This window comes from Macrosteles quadrilineatus, unplaced genomic scaffold (assembly GCF_028750875.1).
Source record: "Macrosteles quadrilineatus isolate MER2022 unplaced genomic scaffold, UCM_ALF_1.0 Scaffold_3__2_contigs__length_128488019, whole genome shotgun sequence".
In the NCBI taxonomy this organism is placed as follows: domain Eukaryota; kingdom Metazoa; phylum Arthropoda; class Insecta; order Hemiptera; family Cicadellidae; genus Macrosteles; species Macrosteles quadrilineatus.
Genome location: NW_026542596.1, coordinates 48,614,580 through 48,634,084, shown reverse-complemented (window position 1 = coordinate 48,634,084; position 19,505 = coordinate 48,614,580). Strand labels below are relative to the sequence as shown.

Below are 19,505 nucleotides of genomic sequence, written 5' to 3'. Positions count from 1 at the left end.
TAATACTGCCAATACTGGACGATTTGCAAATTGTTTTGAGTTTCAGCGTTTACAGCTATTTCCATGGATTGCACAACCCATTCGAAACCCAGCAATTCGAAATGGAAATTAATATGTTTTCTCCCGGAACGAAACCTGAACTCTTGTAGCGGAGATGTAGTTGGAAGGCACTGCATGGTGAACACAAGCAGAGCTGCGTTTATTTAAGGGCAAAGGTAGATTTTCCTAGAAGCCAAATTTGACAATGAAACTTCAATGCCTAAAAAGACTTGTACAACATTCAAAGTCCCGAGCCGTATTCGGAAACTAAATCCGACAGTGACAGTTAGGAAAGCCGGCTTCTTTGGTTTAGAGAAGAGGAGTGTTAAGATATCTTTATTTTTTAATACTGTAAATATCAATTTTTACATAAATGAAGTAGTTTTTAATAAAGAGCCTGATATTAATGATCGATACGCGGGTTCTTTTCTAATATTCATGACTAAAAGCAAGCATTTGATGAAACCATAGAACGAGAGATTGTTTATCAGTGATAAGTGATAAAACATTATTTTCTTAATTTCTCCTGCATGTCTGTTCAGGTTAATGTCACCCATGTGGCGTGAGAGGGAAAGGAAAGGAACAGCAGAAGCAGAGTCGTCATTATTTTTAGACAGGGCCGGGATTTCATTATTTTTGTCTATAATAGCAGCTAGTATCCCCGGCCCTGATTTTTAGACACTGAACTGACTGACACTGACAGAGACCAGAGACAGAAGGAGAGAAGACAGCAGAAGTTTCTGTCGTCTCCCCCGTCACCGCCGCGCCGCGTCGCAGTCGTCGTTCTCGTTCGTCGCCCTGTTTCATTTTCGTTTCGTTTCTTTCGTTCGATTCGAGTTCGCCAGCGCCAGGTTCGCGTTCGCCTTTCCCTTTCCCTTTGCATTGCTCGCGTCGGTAGTCGGACCGTACTTTCAGTCATTTCTCATTTGAGTCACAAAACAAATTAATTGTTTACTATAATAGAAAAGGTTCATTTTATTTTGTGGTTGGTTAAACAACGGAAATTTAAGTACTTCCTTGGAAGCCATCAAACACGTGAGTCTTAACACTATTCTATTTGTTTAATTTTGTTGACGTTCTTGACGTCTGGTAGCCTAGATACACGTAGGTAACTCAGACCTAAGGTGGTTTGGACCACATTTCATCAATCAGTGTGATTCATATCATATTCAAGAAATTAATTGCTGGGAAATGAATGCCATCGTTTCTGTAACTGTACTCATTTACCTTAAACCTGCAGGCCGAGGCTTATGTCATTGCTCCACGTCTAAGTTACAGTAGTTAAAACCTAAGTCTCTCGTACATGGAGAAAGTCTTAGTCTGGGTGAAAGCAAGATTATTCACGAATCACATTAGCTTATAGGAATCTAACATGTAATTTCCATTTCCAGTAGGCCTACCTACAAAACCTAAGTAACTTACAAGAGGTGTGCTTCTAGGCTAGGCCTAACTTAATCATGGTTCGAAGAATTAGGCCCTATTACCAAAAATAAACCTAAGGTAGTCAGTACTGTACTTGACCTAAGGTAGGCTAGGTGTAAGGGATAAAAGGCTCTTGAAACAGACACACCCAGCCTTAAAATTAGTCACGTTATTGTACTGTGGTTGGCTTTTAAATGTCCTGACCCAACTTCACTCCAGAAAAACCTGTGATAACTTAGACAGGTGTTTCCGTTCCAACTTCAACGTGTCCTTAAGTTCCTCTGTCTGAAAAGTTTGTCTTGAACACATTGTAGAGGTACAGTTCCGCAGAGAACCTGTTAACTTAACTTAATGTATATATTACATAATTAAGTGTAACTTAAGTACCAGATTAACTTAGTGTGTTTACTTAAATGTGCTAACGTTTAATATTACTTAATTTTGATTATAATTCGGTTCAATATAACTGAACTTAGATATCGCATTGAATTTAATTTTAAGTTAAGTTTAGGCCATGACAAAAATAAGTTAATACCCCTGCCTTAGCAAACTGGCAGACATAGCGAATTTCCATTTGCCTGATTGGATTTACACTAAAATGTCACATCACATTTATTCCCTATTTAAATAGAATTAGTTTAAGGAGTACTTAGGTTTGCTGCAACAGTTTATTTTGTTGGGAAATGTTTTATTACTGTAGCCTAACTTAGTTTAGTAAGAAATTAATGTAAACTTATTTTCAAAATTTTATCAAAATATGTTCATAAACAGGCAAACTACAACAGTTGACTTTTTCTCCATATAAATAACATGGGGATTTTAATTTTAAAATTATTTTGGAATTTCTCCATAGGCCTAACCATTAGGCGCATAACAACGTTTCATTATACTAAATTACTTATTTTTCAATTCAATGAAACGCATTGAGTACCGTACATTTGTTTACTAGGCCTATTTGAGTTTGTGTAAACATAACCCCCAAGACGGATCGTGTTAGTATGGTTTTATCTTAAATTTGTGTATTTATGGTTGTTTTGTGTCGCTATGACGGATCGTGTTAGCATGATTCTAACTTAAATTTGTGCAGATAAATATGGTCTGAGTTACACACCGGTAATCTTTGAGTTGACTCTTTAAACTCATTGTAAATATGACTGTTATTTGTTTTGAAATAACTCCTGTACCCTAATACATTGCAATTGCTCGAATTCGAGCAACATGTCACATGTTAGTTGCAAATTAATGCAATAGCAATAGTGATATTTTCTAAGTTTTTTGTTACCGATATGGTGTTTGATTAGTTTCTAAGTTATGTAAGTTACAGACTGACACAAATCACAGACGTTTTCAATCTTATTTATGACAATACATAACTTAACTTAAGTTATACGATGCATTAACCTAGACCTAGAAGTTGAACCACATCATCCAAAAGTGAAAGCTCTTCTCCGACTCCAAAGGGTTTAGTATAGTCCAATTGATAATCAACTTAATGAATTGTACAAATGAGGGTAACTTAATGATGAAAAACAGTAGGCTGTTTTAAACTTGTACTGTAGGAGGGGCACAGGCCTACTCAGGGTCACCGGCACATCAACCAACTGTTGACAATAGCCAAACCAACTGTCTCGAAATAGCCTAAAAACACGGGTTTACAGCTCTTATTTTCAAAAATGTTTTGTGAGGGGGCTGGAACTTCCCCCAGACCCCAGGTGTAACCCCCCCCCCTCCCTGGGAGTCATCCTAGTTATGTTTCCTTGTGTTTAGTACTTTAAGCTATATTATTTATTTGTATAATTATGTAAATTATTTTTCTTAGTAGAACCTACCAATTTTTTGAAGACACACTGTGTTTTTCATTATAAAGTTGACCATGCTCCATTACCGTAGTTGTTTTGTGAGTGTATATGAGAAAATAACTTTAAGCTCTAGATATTAAAGAAACATTATCTATTCAGTAAAAATTATGTTAGTAGTAAAACCAATGGTAGGGGATTAGCCCACACATAGACTGACATGTAATGCATATCAATCATAATGTAGCGCAATATATATTTTAAATTTCTTAGCACTGGATTTTATTTTAACTTATATGAACTATTTAGCAATATTTTCTTAATGTACAAAATAAACCCTGATGCCCAACAACATCAGGGTTAATTTTCTTCCAAATGGAGAACAGATTTACCGTTGCAATACTTGTAATTAGGGTGTAAAATGTATAGGCCTAGCTAGAATGCAAAACATAATTATTAGGCTATTAAAATGACAAGAGTGTGGTGAGAGAGGCATCAAGTGAATTAATTATAATTAGACAGTAATAAAGACACATTGGAAAATATTTTAAATCAAGTAGGATTGTGAATAGCATTAAAAAAGACTCTCTTCTTCATGTGGATGATTAGAAACTCAACACAATGTCACAGTGATAATTTTGGCTAATAAATGTATACATCAAAGTATTTTTGTTCCAGATACGGTACAGAAAAATAAGTAAAGATTAGAAAAAAGAAGAACAATATGTTGTATTTAGAAGACTATCTGGAAATGATCGAACACCTGCCGCAAGAACTGCGGGATAGGTTTACGAGTATGCGAGAAATGGATTTAGAAGTGCAGAATACATTAGAGAGTGTTGAGAAAAGAATAAGTGTATTTTTCTCAAAAGCGGAAGACATGAATCCACAAGGGAGACAAACCGAGTACGACGAAATAAAAAAAGATTACAGCAAAGCTATAGAAGATGCAGATGAAAAGGTTCAACTGGCAAATCACATGCACGAACTCGTTTCAATGTACTTGAGAAGGCTAGAACAGGAGTGTCACAAATTCAAAATGGAATTGGAAGCTGACCATGCCGGTATTACTGAAATTTTGGAAAAACGTTCAGAAGAAATGGATGTATCGACAAACAATTGTAGTCAGAAAGAAAATCGCTATTCAGTTGTAATGAATCGACCTAGCGGATCTAGCATGAGTGAAAAAAAGAGAGAATCGACTGTTCCAGAATACAAAAGATTATTGACAGTTGAAAAAATCCTGCCCGACATTCGACCCGTTAGTTCCATCCCTCAGCCTACTGTGTCTACTTCTGTGGCGACGCCTACTATCAACTACAGTCTTGGACATATGGGAGTCGGAGGAACTGCCATCGCTGCGGCTGCAACACAAGCCATCGCAGCCACGCAGCAGATGCAGCAGGGCAGGCGGACTGCCAGCCTCAAGGCATCCTACGAAGCCATCAACTCTGTAGTCAGTGGCCTGTCCATGAGTCACAGTAGTGAACTGGGTATCAGTAAAGAACTAGCAGGGGCCGCACAGACAGCTATTGCCGCTATTCAGGACACTAGTAAGAAAAACAAGAAGAAATCCACCACTAGTACTAGTGTGCAGCCTTCTCTGCCGGCCAATTTGCAAATGTCATCACAGAGCTCGACAGAATCGTCGTCCTCAAGTCGCAACGATGTTTCATACGATGCTAACGAACCTCGTTACTGCATTTGTAATGAAGTCGCATATGGTGGGATGGTCGCTTGTGACAACAAAAACTGTCCGTACGAATGGTTCCACTACCCTTGTGTTGGAATCACGGATCCCCCGAAAGGAAGTTGGTATTGCCCTCAGTGTTTGGCTGCAAAGAAACGTCGCGGCTCTAGAAAGAAGAAGAGCCACACCGGAACAGAAGAGAGAAATCCTCAAAGCAGCCTGAGACAAGTTTTGCAATCTTGATACTTTGGGAATGAATACAAGAAAGTTTGAACTTTCAAACAAGAAGTCTTCTTTTTAAGGCTATTTCATCTACACTTTTTCAATATTTATGATATTTTGAGTTTTTTACAGAGTTTTTAGTTTTGATCCTAAAGTGGACCAGTTTGACAAAGTGTTTTATTATTATATTTTTTACACATCCAAACATCTCTCATTAATTTATTTCTGATGAATCTCAAGAGTGAATCTGTTGTTTTCAATGTTGTGAAGGCTACTTATCTTGTCTACTCTCTTAAGTGCTAATGTAACTTGTACCCCACAAACCTGTTAAGTTGTGTTTACATCTCTACAAACACCTACAAAATAAGAGGAATAATTGATTCTATTATGGGTAGAGATACTCAGTTTGTTACTTTTACGACCCCATTCATATATTATATTACACAGTAGAACCACCATTTATGTTAAATCAGTGTCAGAGAACAAACATTTGTTTAAAGAAATCCAAGCAATAAAATACCCATGCAGCTGCAAACCTGCTGACTAAGTGAATTTCCATAGGTCTGAATTGATTTTCAATTAAATTTATTTAAATATTATTAGGTTTTACGAGTACCTAGGTTTGCTGCTACAAGGAAACTAATAAAGTGTATTTTTTTGTAAAATATTAATAGCTTAGTAAAAAAATAAATAAATTTGCAAAGTTTAATCAAAATATATCCATAAACAAGCGGCAAACTAGGTTTACAATATTTTTTGTAAGAATCACATGGGAATTTTAAATTTAAAATAGTTTAATCACCTAATCAGACAATAACCTGATTGTTACTACCATAAGTATGTATATATATTGGTTTTGATTTAATTGTTACTGTTTTTTATAATTTTTTCTAAATAGTGAAACGGCGTTTGCAATCTGAGTGACTTCAGCATATGACGGGAATATCACAGTCTTATGTATTTTCCTTCCACAATGGTGTTAGCTGATATGTTAACAAAACTATTAAATCATTCAAATCATCAGTTAATTCTATTGAAAATAGAAGTTTTATATTGGAAACTTACCAGCTTTTTATATCCAAAGAAATCAGATTTTATTGTAAAAGATTTTCTAAATAGGCCTAGTTAAGTTACGTAAGATAATTAAAAAAAAATCCTATATAGTTTTAGTTAACAAAAAATATTTGTATGTTTAATTTAGATATCATGTAGTTGAAACACATTCCTATTTATTATTTATTTTGATTGTTAGGATTCTTATTTAGTGACTTTTTTTTTCAGAACATAAACAATAGATGATTACATAACTGATAATTTCTTGGACAGTGCTCACAAGTTAGTTGGCACTAACAATACACACGCTCTCATAAATTCATAGGCGAAGCTGCGATTTTTTAGTTAAAGGTGCGTTGTCCAAGGCGCGTCTGTTGCGTCTGACGCAGAGCGATAATCGGCGAACGATGATCGCTGGGCGTCGATCGCTTAGAGGCCTGTTGTCCAAGAACGCGTCTATTCAGTTCAAAAGTTGGTTGCTGACTGTGTTAAAATTTATTTTGCTCTAGCGTTAAGAGCCAAGTGTTGAAGATCCTATTCATCGAAGAGATAGAAAACGAGGAAATTCTGGACCTTTAGTAAACCTCGATTGTGTACCCACAGTGTTTTCAAAAATAGAAGTGAGGAAGTATATTTTAAAATACTTATCAAAAACCACTTTAATACAGATAAGAGGCTGTTAAGTGATTTTTTTTTACCTTTTAAAGAAAACTGTTTAAGTTCCTTTGAATCCTTAAAAGTTAAAGTTGTAATAATTTAATTGAACATTAATTTATTATTATTTTGAAATTTTTCTTTACTTAAATACAGATATCCCCTATTCTAAATAACTCCCAATACGTAATCCATAGCTAAAATAAAAGTCAATACTTTGGTGAATTATTTTAGACTAGGTATAAAGAGTTTTGGGAGTTAATTGGGGTGACACTCCTCAGCGGACCCAACACTACAAAATAAAACCCTAAAACATTTTCTTGCAATTTTTTAAGGTCATTGACTTTACATTAAGATACTGTATATTATGGAGTATACGGGAGAACACAGAAACAACAATGCAATAGACGCAATAGACGCTGGCCGTCAGCGATCCCGTCTGCTCCTGGAGCAGTGCCCCGCGTCAGACGCTAGAGACGCTCCCTTGGACAACGGGCCCATTGAAATCAATGCTTAGCAGTCCCTGAGCGTCCATCGCCAGCGTCTATTACTCAGCGTCAGACGCAACAGACGCGTTCTTGGACAATGGGCCTTAAGTTACTACGGTATTTCCTCTTAGGTAGTAGGACCTACATTTAGTAACAAAGTTGAGTCCTCTTGATGTACAGAGTTGTATTAACATATTAGACAGTTTAAAATGGAAACTGATTAATGTACCCAGTATTATTTTAATTAAGAGGAACTTCAGTCTATAGTTCGGCAGCTTAGAAAGCGACCTCCTCCATCATTGGTTTAGCATTAGCGCGCAGGTCGTTTTCTAAGCGGCCGAACTATAGTTAATTGTTGTATGTGTACAATTGTGTGCTTTTTGTGATATCGATTAAGTGTGTTTATTTAAGAATATTTAAATATTTTATAATTATCAAAATGTATTTAACTCTTTATAACACATTTTCAGTGTCGTTATAGTTTTTTTTTTGTAATTGATGTTTTTCTTAAATGGTGTTTTAAAAATTCTATTAGTACATTTTTTATGCCCAGTCTGGATGTTCAAAGATTATTTTAACTTTTAACGTTTTTTATACTGTGACCAAGAAGTTATTTATTGCTTTGAATATGTGTATCCAAACAAACACTACATAGCGAAGAATATTGTTTTTACTCTCTATTAAGGTTTTATAGTACCTAATCAAATTTATTTTTTAATTCAGGTTTCTTTAAATCAAGTAATACTGTTTGTTGAAACTTTTTATATTGGAAATCTAGATGTGTATTCTTTAAATATCAACAAGCTATATAAGTGTCATTCAATGCTAGAAAACACTTGTATTTTTACTGTTCTGTGTTTACAATAATTGTAGAGCCAAATGATCAATAAATGTGAGAAGTAAACAATCTCAGAATAGTTCATTTTTACCTTGTTTAATTTTATTTTGTGTAGGTTTGTTTTTAAAAGAAAGTTATATTTTTACATTCAAGTTACCAAAATGTGAATTGGAAAGGAGATACTAAGGCTATATTATAACTTATTGAAAACTCTGAAAGTAAACTTGTGTTATTTTGCTGGAAATTGTACGCCAAAGTGCCTCTAATATTTAAAAAAGTACCTTTTTAATGTCACATTAAAAATTTATCTTAACTTTTTTCATTTGGAATAGGTGTTGTAGGAATTCTAAGTATAGTTAAAGCATTTACCCCCAGAAACATCTCAAGATTTACAATTTATGTCATTAAATAATATGACCAAAGCGTAGTAAGTCATGGACTATTTAGAAATGATTTTGAATTGAATTCTTTAAGATTATCAGATTACGTATTGTTGTCCTAGTTAACTTAAGCAGGCTACCATCCAGTTATGATAGAGAATAAATTCTAAAATGGTGGGCAAAAAACATTCCATGTCTTTGTTTTACACTTTCCATAATATTTAACAAACCGTGGGTAGAAAAACTTCTTAAATGAAACATTTGACATTGAAACAACTGTAAGTTTGGGGTTTCCAAAACTAAGAAATAAGTATTTTGACTTTATAATATTATAAGAAATCATTACCCACCACCTTTGTTATTTACGTTGTAAGATATAATGTTATTTGTGATGATGTATTCAAAATGAAAAAGTAGTTTTAATTGCAGACAAACTTAACGGCTATAAAAAGGATTGACGATAAAGAAACATAAGCCTAAATCATTTTATGATTTTTAATGTGTTTGGTGCTTTTTATTATTTTCTATGTTCTACAACCTTTTTGGCTATCTGATCTCGCTGATGCTAGTTTTTGCCGGATAACCAAGACTAAACTGTACTAGTAGAATCCCTGATGTCATCTGTCTGTCGGGTGTGGGAACCCTCAGTCCCCATCTCATCCAGTTTCATCCGGTCGGATAATCAAAACGAGCTAATCAATGGCCAGGAAATATTCTCATTTAAATTCTGCAAAATAGGATTTATTATTTGCAGTCGGATACAAGCATGAAATATTTTGAACTTATAATAAAAAATCTTGTGAACAGCAGTAAAAGGCGAGCACGTTTTAAAGTAAAGGTCATAGTAAACTTAACAATTCTAAATACATTAATATGCAACGTTAATTAGTGCAACAAAATAATGCTTGTCTCTAACGCAGATTATCAAATAAGACTACTTGTTAAGTAGACTTCTGATTGAGGTTTGCAACGCTTGATTGGGGATAGTACAAATTCAAGAACATATAAAAAAAAATTTGTTATCAAGAGTGACTTGCTATTAAGGGTCTTGTTATTGAGGTTCCACTGAACTTATATTAATTATGCAGGGCTGATTATGAAAGAGTGCCCAAATCTTCTTATCACCAATATATTTTAAATTTTTGACCAATAATTATTTCTTTAAATGTCTATTGCAGTTTCATAACTATGGCGAGAGGTCAACAGAAGGTGCAGTCGCAGCAGAAAGCGGCAGAAAAACAAGCAAAAATGAAGAAACAGCAGGGTCATAATGTCAATGAACAGAAGAAGGCGGCACAGAAGGCTTTAGTCTTTGCTTGCAAAGTCTGTAAAGTAAGTAATCATTATGTTCGATTACAGAAAAACTAAATTAAATTTTTTGTTGTCAGTTACTTCTAATGATTTCAAAATCAATCTTATAATTAATACGCAAACACGAAGTTTGTCGGTTGAACTCCTCCGCCATTTCTTAACCGATTTTTTCCATTGACGTCTCATTGGAAAGAGCGTGTCGCGTAGATTTGCAAACTGGCCTTGATTATTTCAAAAAGTCCCTTGGGCTCTGCCCCAGTGGCTTTTGAAGTTCCCATGTTATCCTTATGAAGAACATAATTGTTAAAATTTTGATCAGGCTGTATAATTTAATTGCTGTTATTTATTTTTCAATTCAACAAAACACAACAATTTACTGATTTTGTTGAAATTAAATATTTACTATTTTAATTTACATGCGTACATACTGTATTACAATGTAAAAAATCGAGAAAGCCTGGGCAATTTGATATATTTGACCAAATAAGGAAAATGAATTGACAGGGTACTGTAATTCTTGAGCAATCATTGAAAGGATTTGTTAACCATGGAAACATAGGACGCCAACAAGTAAAAGAAATATAGATAAAAAAAACTACTATCGTTATCATCCTTTATAATGAAGAACACCTACAGCTACAATATGAAGATTCCCACAAACAATGAACAAGGATGTTAGCCGAAGTGCTACTATTTTGTAGGAAACATGCACTTAACTTTATGATGATTGGCAAAGGAAAAGGAAAGGGTGAATTAAACTGGTACGGCAAGGACATTAATAATTAAATATACGTTTTCATGAAAGTTAAGTGATTTTAAAAGAATGTGACTAAAATGAAACTTTCATTGAAGGATTCACATTATTCACATATTTAAAGGAAACAAAAAAAAAACATCTGAACGACATTAGGCCTTTCAATTCTAAATTTTCTAGGTAAATATAATTTACGATATAACAGTAACCAGCCAAATGATGCCAATTGATGCAAATAAAACTGCGACAGAGAGGTAATGCAGAAAATCAGTTAGTTCTTAGTCAAGTAAACAAAACGTTATCGCTATAAAAAATTGACTGAAATTTGTAAACGTACTGGCGACAATGGGTGGTACCATGCAGACTACATTATCATTGACGAAGATCAACACGGACAACCTAATAGGGCTATAACTGGGAAACATTTAAAAAACCAGATCAGCTTTTGAAAAAAGATAAAATATTTGCAAGAAATGCTGATTATATGGAACTGTTAGGTACATAATCTATGAATTGAGTCTTTTAAACTCATCGGAAATTATGATGACTTTTATTCGTTTTTAAATAACTACTTTACTTCTTTACAATTGCTCGATTTCGAGCAACGTGTACACTAGTATATTTTATTCTGTGATTTAAAAAGTAGTCTGTGATTTAGTGGTAGGATGTTTGCAGATTGATTTTTAACAATTCAAAACGTCAAGATTTTACCTTTTCTTTTATACTACAGCAACACACCACTATATTTTTGCAGGTAGTTGAGATATTATAATTATCTACAAATCTTGTTTAGGATTAGGTTGTTTTAGGTTGGGTTAGGTTAGAACCGAGTCTTAACTCTAAAACGTTAATCGTTGTGTAATGTTACAAAAAATTTATATATAATAATTTAAATTTTGGAAGCATGTCGGACGTAGCCCTTTGGAAATCTGCCTGTGGGGTAGAGCCCTTAAGAAATTTGTACTTAAGTAAATGTAAGAAATGGCCTTAACCATTTACATAAAATTTGATTGTATCACTTTAATAATACAATAGTAATATAATGTAAAATTCCACTTTCCCCAGTCTGTAGCTCAGTTCTTGTTTTCTTGTCAGGCCCAGATGCCCGACCCCAAGACCTACAGGCAGCACTTTGAGAACAAACACCCCAAGAATGACCTTCCTGAGGAGCTGAAGGACGTGCAGGCGTGACTCACATTTCCATCACGTCTACAAGCTTCCAGTTGCGCCAACATAAAGAATTTCAGTTTTTCTTGATCGTCACATGTGACTGACAAACATTGAAAATTATTGTTTATTTGGTGATAAAGTGTAAATGTTTTTGGAAATTGAAACAATTATTCGGCACTTGTTTTTTTAACAGAGTATAAATTTGAAATGCCAAATTGCAATTTGATTTTAGAATAATCCTATGTTCCTAAAGAGTTTTCATGCATTTGTCATGTATAGTTGTACATTACAGCATTTTTGTATAATAAGTTGAGAAGCATTGCCGGTAGAATGTTAAATCTCAGCTTTGGAAATCCGATCTGCACAAATGTTTTGCGGTTCTTTTTGCCGATTTGCATGTGAGATTGTTTTTGTATAAAATATTAGTATTAAGTGTAGCAGCAGATTTTATTTGTGGTATATTCCAGTGTCCAGGGTTAGAATCCTTAAGTTTTTATTTTAATGTATTTGGTGATTGATTGCCTAGCTGCTTGTTAAACAGGTTTTGATAGTAAATCTTAAAACTTATTAATTTTTTGTGTTCTATTAATTGTTCCTAAGTCCGTACAAAAATTCTTTTAGTTATTAACTAGAAGTAAACTTTTAGTTTCTGATTTAACTAGAAGTAAACTAGTCTGATTTCTAAATTCTTAAACTCAAACTTTGCCTTGCTCAATCTGGAAAGATAGTCAGTGAAACCACCAAATGTTTGGAATTTTTCAATAAATACACATTTTATATACTTTTAACATTTAAAGAATCTTCAAGTTGTATGGATTGGTTTTGTTGTAAAAGAAAACCTTGTTTAAAAAGAAAATGGTAAACTCTTATTTAATTGGCACTTCCCTTGCTTTTGGACAATCGTCCATTTACCCAGTAAAATTTAAGTTTGGGTTCTAATCAAAACCTACCAACAGTCTCGACCAATACAAATTTTCATTATTTTGTCAAGACTTGTGCTTGAGATCTCCATATCAAGCCAACACAAGTCGTCCACAGATTGTTCATAGTAATTGTCCAGAATTTGTACTTATTATGTCATTTATTAATTGTTTTTAGTACTAATGCTAATTTAACATATAAGTTTTTGTAATAAATTTGGTAATCATCTGAAGTTTTTGATGATTTAAGTTATCTTGTAATTAATCAAAAACGATCTAATTTGTTTACACATACAGAGTCAATTAAATATCCGTGGCATCTTAGACTTGCTTACAAACTAAGAAAATTCATTGGCATTTTTTAGGTTATATCACATTGAATTTTAAGGCTGTGATAACAAGAAAGGGAAATAATTTAACCAGCAATTATAAAATAAAATTACTCATTTTATTTCTAGAAATGGCTTGTACATATACAGCTTACTTCTATATAGCTACCACAATCAACTCATTAGAAGATTTGTACATAAAAAGTTATCACATTTTACAAAAGTCAATCTTAAAATAAATTCAAAACTGTTAAACTTTCCTGATAAAATTTTACGAATAGAAATTTGCTCGATCGACATCACAGCTATTCTGGTAGTTTACACGCTATGTCTAAATAAAGCTAAGAATGTTGAGTGGTTGCTAAGTTAAAAAAGATTTACAAAATAAATATAAAATTATCGTACATCGATCACATAAATTAAAATCCTGGCCCGAAGCCTAGCAGCGCATATATACAATTCTCAACACCGGTACTCGTACGGCAAGATGCAGTTCTCTTATTGGCCAATGAAATAGACAATTACAAAGGCACTTTGTGACACTCGTCACGATTCTGTCAGTCAGTAAGAAAGTTTTGAACGATCATGTAACCAGTCCTTCCATTTTTTGGACGATTCCTCGGTTTACTCAAAAGATGAAGAAGTGGTCACATAGCGGTTTGAGCGGTTTTAGAATTATTCCGTGATGATCTCATTGTCTACTCTGCTGTTGCGTACTCCAGTCTTGCCAGTCCACGGGTAGATGTCCGGGCACGGCTGACACGTCCTCATGTACCTCACGCCTGACTTGTGCCACAGGTTACACACCTTGGGGTTCATACACTTCCTCGGCCTCTCCTGAAACACGTGGTAAGGATAAGAATTGTTAATTGTCATTAAATATTGTAGTCACAGTCAAATTTGATTTTAGGAGGTCACTTAAGACATTTTAATATCTTCCAAGACAAAAACACTTCTATAAAAGGCAATCAGTGGTGTAGTGGGACGGGAATGGCATTTCTATTCTGCTTTTTCATAAGAACCTATTGGTAAGTGACCCGTATTCTTACGCAACCTTGGCGGAACACTGGAAAATGTACTACAGTACTACACCACTGAATGCAATCGATTCGACAAAACAATCTTAAAAACAATTTCAATAATTGCAAATTTTTACAGAGAACAGTAGTTAAGTAAATGTCAAATGAACTGGCTGACTACCTGTACTTGAATTTTAATCACTTTACATTTTAACTTTTTGTCTTTTGGTTTTTCAACTGTTTCAATAGATCGTCTTAAGCCAATCTATTCTTTAAAACCCGATCATAATGATTCCAAAATTTCCAGAGCCGCCAACATTACTTACTCTCCTGTCCTGCTGACATTCAACAACAAAATGACTAAACCCTGTTCTGAGAACTACACACTGGACGTCAAGTGATTTTCCAGTGCAATTCCAGAATATATTTTTTGTGACTTTTACCACTTACACAAGGTGCAGGAGGCGGTGATAAAGTGGTAGCTGACTGCCTGTTCTTTTACTTTTTGATTTTAGCGAATTTCCCATATAGGGAATAAGCTATTACCGTAGTACTCGTGGTAAGACCTGGACGCGGGACCGATTTTTTTTTTTGTTTTGAGGTCCCTAGAGGCCAAAAACACCATCCGTTCAAATTCATATATATATATGTAAACCTACATTTATTCAAACGAGTTCGCGATCCAGCATAATCGGACTATGAAAACAGGGGTTTATGGGGGGTTTTATGGGGTAAAAATGGGTTTTTCCCATTTTTGACACTAAAAACAAACAATTTTCAATTTCTTTCTAAACCGTTTTGTAGAGCTTAAAAAAGAAATAATTTAGTATATTGAAGCGCTGTTGTATGCCTAACTGTCACGTAGAAAATTCAAAAATAGTGTAATTTAAAATTCCCATGTTATTCTTATATGGAGAAAATGAAAATTGTTGTACTTTACTTGTTTATGGATATATATTGATAAAATTATGCAAATTTATTTATTTCATCCTATACTATTGACGTATGGTCAAAAAACACTTTTTACCTTCCCCGTAGCAGCAAACCTAAGCACTCATTAAATCTAATGTTATTTAAATAAGGAATAAATAACCTATGTCTTATTTATGGAAATATTTTAGTAGAAATATAATCAGACAAGTTGAAATTCCCTTAGTCTGCAGGTTTGCTGCGGCGGGGGTATTTGAATGTTTCAATTGTTTTACAAAAATTGCAATTCACACAATTAGTTCACTAGTCCAATTTGAGAGTTTTTTCACTTGTCATTGAACCAAACTGATAGAACATAGGTCCGGTTACTTACAGGGTAGTTGCAGCCGAAGGGGGTGAAACCGTTGAGCCTGGACATAGGGGTTGGGTCTCGCACCCACTGAATGGCTTGCCAGTTGGTGACTATCCACACTTCAGGCATCTTGTTGATGGCGTCCATAAACGCTATGAAGCCTTCCTTGTGGTGAGGTTGTGTGAACCAGGCTGCATGGTAGAACAGGCCGAATGGTGATCTGAAATGTCAAAAGTAAGTACCAGGGTTACTAATACTAATGGTCATTGTGACAATGTATGTTAATCATATAACCTTTTTTATGCTCAAATGTGGACTTAACTTCAACCCTAACAGAATATGATGCCTGCAGTTAAAGATTCAATTTTGTTAAGCTCTGCTGAAGTTCAATAACTTAAACAGATGAAAATGTCGAGATATTTATAAATCTGGTATAAGGGACTTAGATAGAGGACTATAGATATTTCCCATGCGATCAAATTGGTTGCTACCTTTGGCAACATTATTTTCCAAAAAGACTCAAGGGTTAGCTCAGTGCTTGTGCTTCACACTTTTCTGTTCATGTCTATCTCAGTAGCGTTTTAATGATTGAACTTAAATTAAAACACTTTTAAGGGAAACTAGTCCAAGCTTTTTAAAATATCCACACACCAAGTTTAGGGATTCGAATCTGTAATTATTTTACCAAGGCACAAGATGATAATCATTAGGCAGGTAAGACACAAAAATAAAACTTAGAACCCTGTAAATTACTTCCCACCCATTGTTTTCCCACAACCCGGCTATTTATTAGGAGCTACTACCCTATCAATTCTTCTCAATCAAAAGCCCAAAACTTTAACTCACAGTTTAGTACACTTGTCACTTTCAGCATCAGCCATTTTTGTTTAGTTGATACTCGCACAGATAGTTGTACATGATAGTTAGGTTATGTTACTCTTTGTGTCTGATAGAGGGCCTGTCAGCCTTCAAAGATTTCATTGTTTGAATACAATTCAACTTACTGTATTTAACCTTTTCCGCTGTTATAAAAATCCTGAAAACCACTGTGTGACAATGTTCACAAATATTTTCTGTCATCAAGATTTCTGTACCTGTTGCTTGTGAAGTGTCTTTCAAAGTTCTTGATGAGCATCTTGTAAACCCCGTCAGACGTAGGTGGGTTGCTGCATGCATCACCCATCGAGCATCTGCCTCCGTTGAGATCCTGCCACATCACCATCGGTACTTCCCACACTCCTGCAAACAGATATATACGTTTGTATATAAGTAGTAAGCTGGTAATTTGTTTAACATTCTATTTCACTGATTTAAGTTTATGTTATTTGGGGGATTATTGTGAATATTTTCAATATCAATTAGTAAAAAATAATCATGATCTCTTTTTTAAAGAATTCTGTTTCCTTCCTAGGTTGAGAACGTAGGCCTACCCAAACATAATAAGATTATCTCTACACAAACCTAAAAAAGTTGGAAAATCACAAAAAAACCCATATAGAATTGTATAGGAGTCAAAACAAGAAACCTTAAACTCCAAAAGACGATATAGTTTGTACAAACAGAGGATGTGTAAGCACAACGGACATGCCTGTACAAGATTGCAGCTCAAACGAGACACCATGTTTGTTAAGTACTAATCATGGAAAAGTGTCCGACTGCAATCCCTCATAACATAAACCAATAATTTGGTTTACTGGTGTGAACAAACTATGGTTAAGTTCATGGTTTTTCATTGTTTACTTTTTCTTAATTTTTTTTACTTTTTCTTTTTTTTTGTTTACTTTTTCATAAATATTTAATTATCTTACAGCTTTATAAACCTTGTATTACCTGTTATTTTCAGCAGTAAAATTTTTTGTCTGTCTATCAAATTGAAACTCCTTCATGGATTTTCTCAACTGAATAGACAAAGATCCTACAGTATTATATGAACAGAGCAGATTTCATCTCAAAAACTATAGTAGACATGGATTGGAAGAGTACTGTAAGTTTAACATTTAGAGTTCCTACACTGCCCAATGTTGGTGAACATTTCCATGTTTTACAGTATTTCGTACAACATTTGTTTTTTACGAGTTAAATATTCCAAAAACTTTGATTTATTCATATTTTTAAGACTAAACTGGGGGAGTTATGTTTACCAGGGTATGAGCGAGTGGGGCAAGGAGGAATCATACAGTCGTGGAATATCTTGTAGTCCAAGGTGTAAGGCCAACTGGGTGGTTTGTTTTCATAGACCGGCATCGAGGAATCGTAAGTGAAGTTGGAGTCGTAGAGCATTTTAAACATCTTGTTGCCTCCAATCTGTAATAAAAAATAATTAAGTAATCAGTCCCAACTGGTTGATGATATCAGGAAGACTGTATGGAATCCAATATTGCTTAACCTCCAGTACAAAAGTTTTCGACTGTAAAATATTTATTTTCAGTTTAGAATTAAGAATATTCCATTTTTAAAACGTTAAATTTGTAGGATTCCTCAATTGTTTCAACTATGCATAACCATTTTCTGAAAAGAAAGCTACATAAATACTAATAATTTGATCAACTCAAGAGAATATATGGTGAGCGATAATATGTTTCCATCATTTTAAGCCCCCCATCGGGCTTAATACATCGGTGAGCATGTGCACGACGGTGTTGGCGGTGAACATGCTCGCCCATGTATGGGGCCTGCGAGCCTTGAACCGGTTCCTGTTTTCAAGCCAATTCATGCACCATATTTGTTCGTGGTTTGCATTTTTTTCTCATCTCCCAAACAAACAAACCCATCGCAAATAGCCACAATAGCGTTAGCATCCATTTTAAACACAGCTGGACTGTCACAAATGAACTGTCACAGCTCAACTGTCACAGCGCGAGAGAAACAAGAGTACTGGGCGGGCGGTGGTGGAGAGCACGTTCACCAGCATGCTCGGATCATCTGTCGGAATCACCGAGCATGTTCGCGAGCATACTCGACCATCCGTTGGAAACGCCGACCATGTTCGCAAGCGTTTTCGCCAACAGGCTAGCGAACATGCTCGCCCGTGTATGGGCTTAAGTCGCACAAAAAGTAATTTTTTATGTAAATAAAAGTTGAACAACACTTTCACGGTTACTTCTAAACATTTCTGTAGTAAATGCATGTTTACAACTGCACTGTCAATTGCACTGTTGTCAATCACATATGTATAAGGAAAAGTGGCTACTAACTTGATCATGGTACCTGACCAGAGGCATTTTAAAGATAAAAAGAAAATCTTTTAAATTAATTTTTTTCATTAAAAAAATCAAATGTTTACTACCATAGACTAGTGGTCTTTGTGGTGATCTAAAGCAAAGTATTACCATTACAGTAAGCCAGTTGGTAAATCTTGAATCAGCAATGTTTGGCTTTTCAGCACAACTTGCTACCATTGAGCTATATTGTTCTGTAAACCTTTCCTTCTTGAAAGGAAAATTATCTAAATCCCTCTCAGTCATCCCAGGAATCAAACCTACTGCTCAAAATTCAAGGAGGATAATAAGTATGTAATTAATAGCATGCCACAAAATTATTTAAAACTCATGAATATTTGCTGGATTTGAAGAATATTTGCTATCGTCAGATAACTCACAGCAAGGAAAGGCGCTCTCATGCCTCTGATGTCTTCTTGGCGAACTCCTCCGTAGGCTGATAGGATCTCTCTCTGACCAGCAATCTCCTTGGTCCACTTCTTGACTGAGAACTGCTCTCCGAAACTATGTCTGTAGCACAAAAAAAAAGCCATTTATCAGCACACACACGGGAGGTATTAACATAACAGTAGTTGATAAACCATCGAAGTGAAGATTTGTTATTACTGTAAGCCTTCAATACTTGAATCCTGATCTAAAATCTGATGTGCAAAGGCTTCTGATTGAGGATAAATGTAGCATTAGCAGAACAACAACTTTCCTAAGGAGGTGCTTATTTGTTTAATTTCCATGCAGAATAAAAGCAAGAGACCACAATCCAATCAGCTTCAATCAAACAAATGGTGACTGATTGGCTGTAAGGGACAAGAGAGATTTTCAGACACTGCAATGGAGTCCACCCAAACATAACTCATGGAAGGAAACAGTATTTTTTCTCCTATGGTTGTGAAAAGCACCCACAAAACTTGTAAACTGTTTAC

General features: G+C 34.8%; 2 protein-coding genes across 4 annotated transcripts in view; one reads left to right on the top strand and one right to left on the bottom strand.

Moving 5' to 3' along the window:
- The first annotated feature begins 641 nt into the window (after nt 1–641).
- On the top strand, nt 642–12,388 carry LOC128990199 (zinc finger protein 706-like). Of its 2 annotated transcripts, XM_054412488.1 has the most exons (3): nt 929–1,074; nt 9,761–9,914; nt 11,743–12,388. In XM_054412488.1, exons 2-3 carry the CDS (start codon nt 9,771–9,773, stop codon nt 11,836–11,838), a joined length of 240 nt encoding a protein of 79 aa, XP_054268463.1. In that variant the 5' UTR covers nt 929–1,074; nt 9,761–9,770; the 3' UTR covers nt 11,839–12,388. The 2 variants fall into 2 exon arrangements, with proteins under 2 accessions (XP_054268462.1, XP_054268463.1); XM_054412487.1 differs by lacking the exons at nt 9,761–9,914; nt 11,743–12,388 and adding an exon at nt 3,936–6,723 and having other exon boundaries at nt 642–1,074.
- A 775-nt stretch (nt 12,389–13,163) lies between these two features.
- LOC128991138 (mucin-2) overlaps nt 13,164–19,505 on the bottom strand; it is a 91,794-nt gene continuing 85,452 nt past the window's right edge. For both annotated transcript variants that reach the window (XM_054413899.1, XM_054413900.1), the window contains exons 15-19: nt 18,966–19,095; nt 17,509–17,671; nt 16,462–16,606; nt 15,389–15,587; nt 13,164–13,903 (exon numbers count right to left, since the gene is read on the bottom strand). In XM_054413899.1, the coding sequence (XP_054269874.1) occupies nt 13,742–13,903; nt 15,389–15,587; nt 16,462–16,606; nt 17,509–17,671; nt 18,966–19,095 (799 nt within the window). In that variant the 3' untranslated portion in view covers nt 13,164–13,741. The remainder of the gene's footprint in view (nt 13,904–15,388; nt 15,588–16,461; nt 16,607–17,508; nt 17,672–18,965; nt 19,096–19,505) is intronic.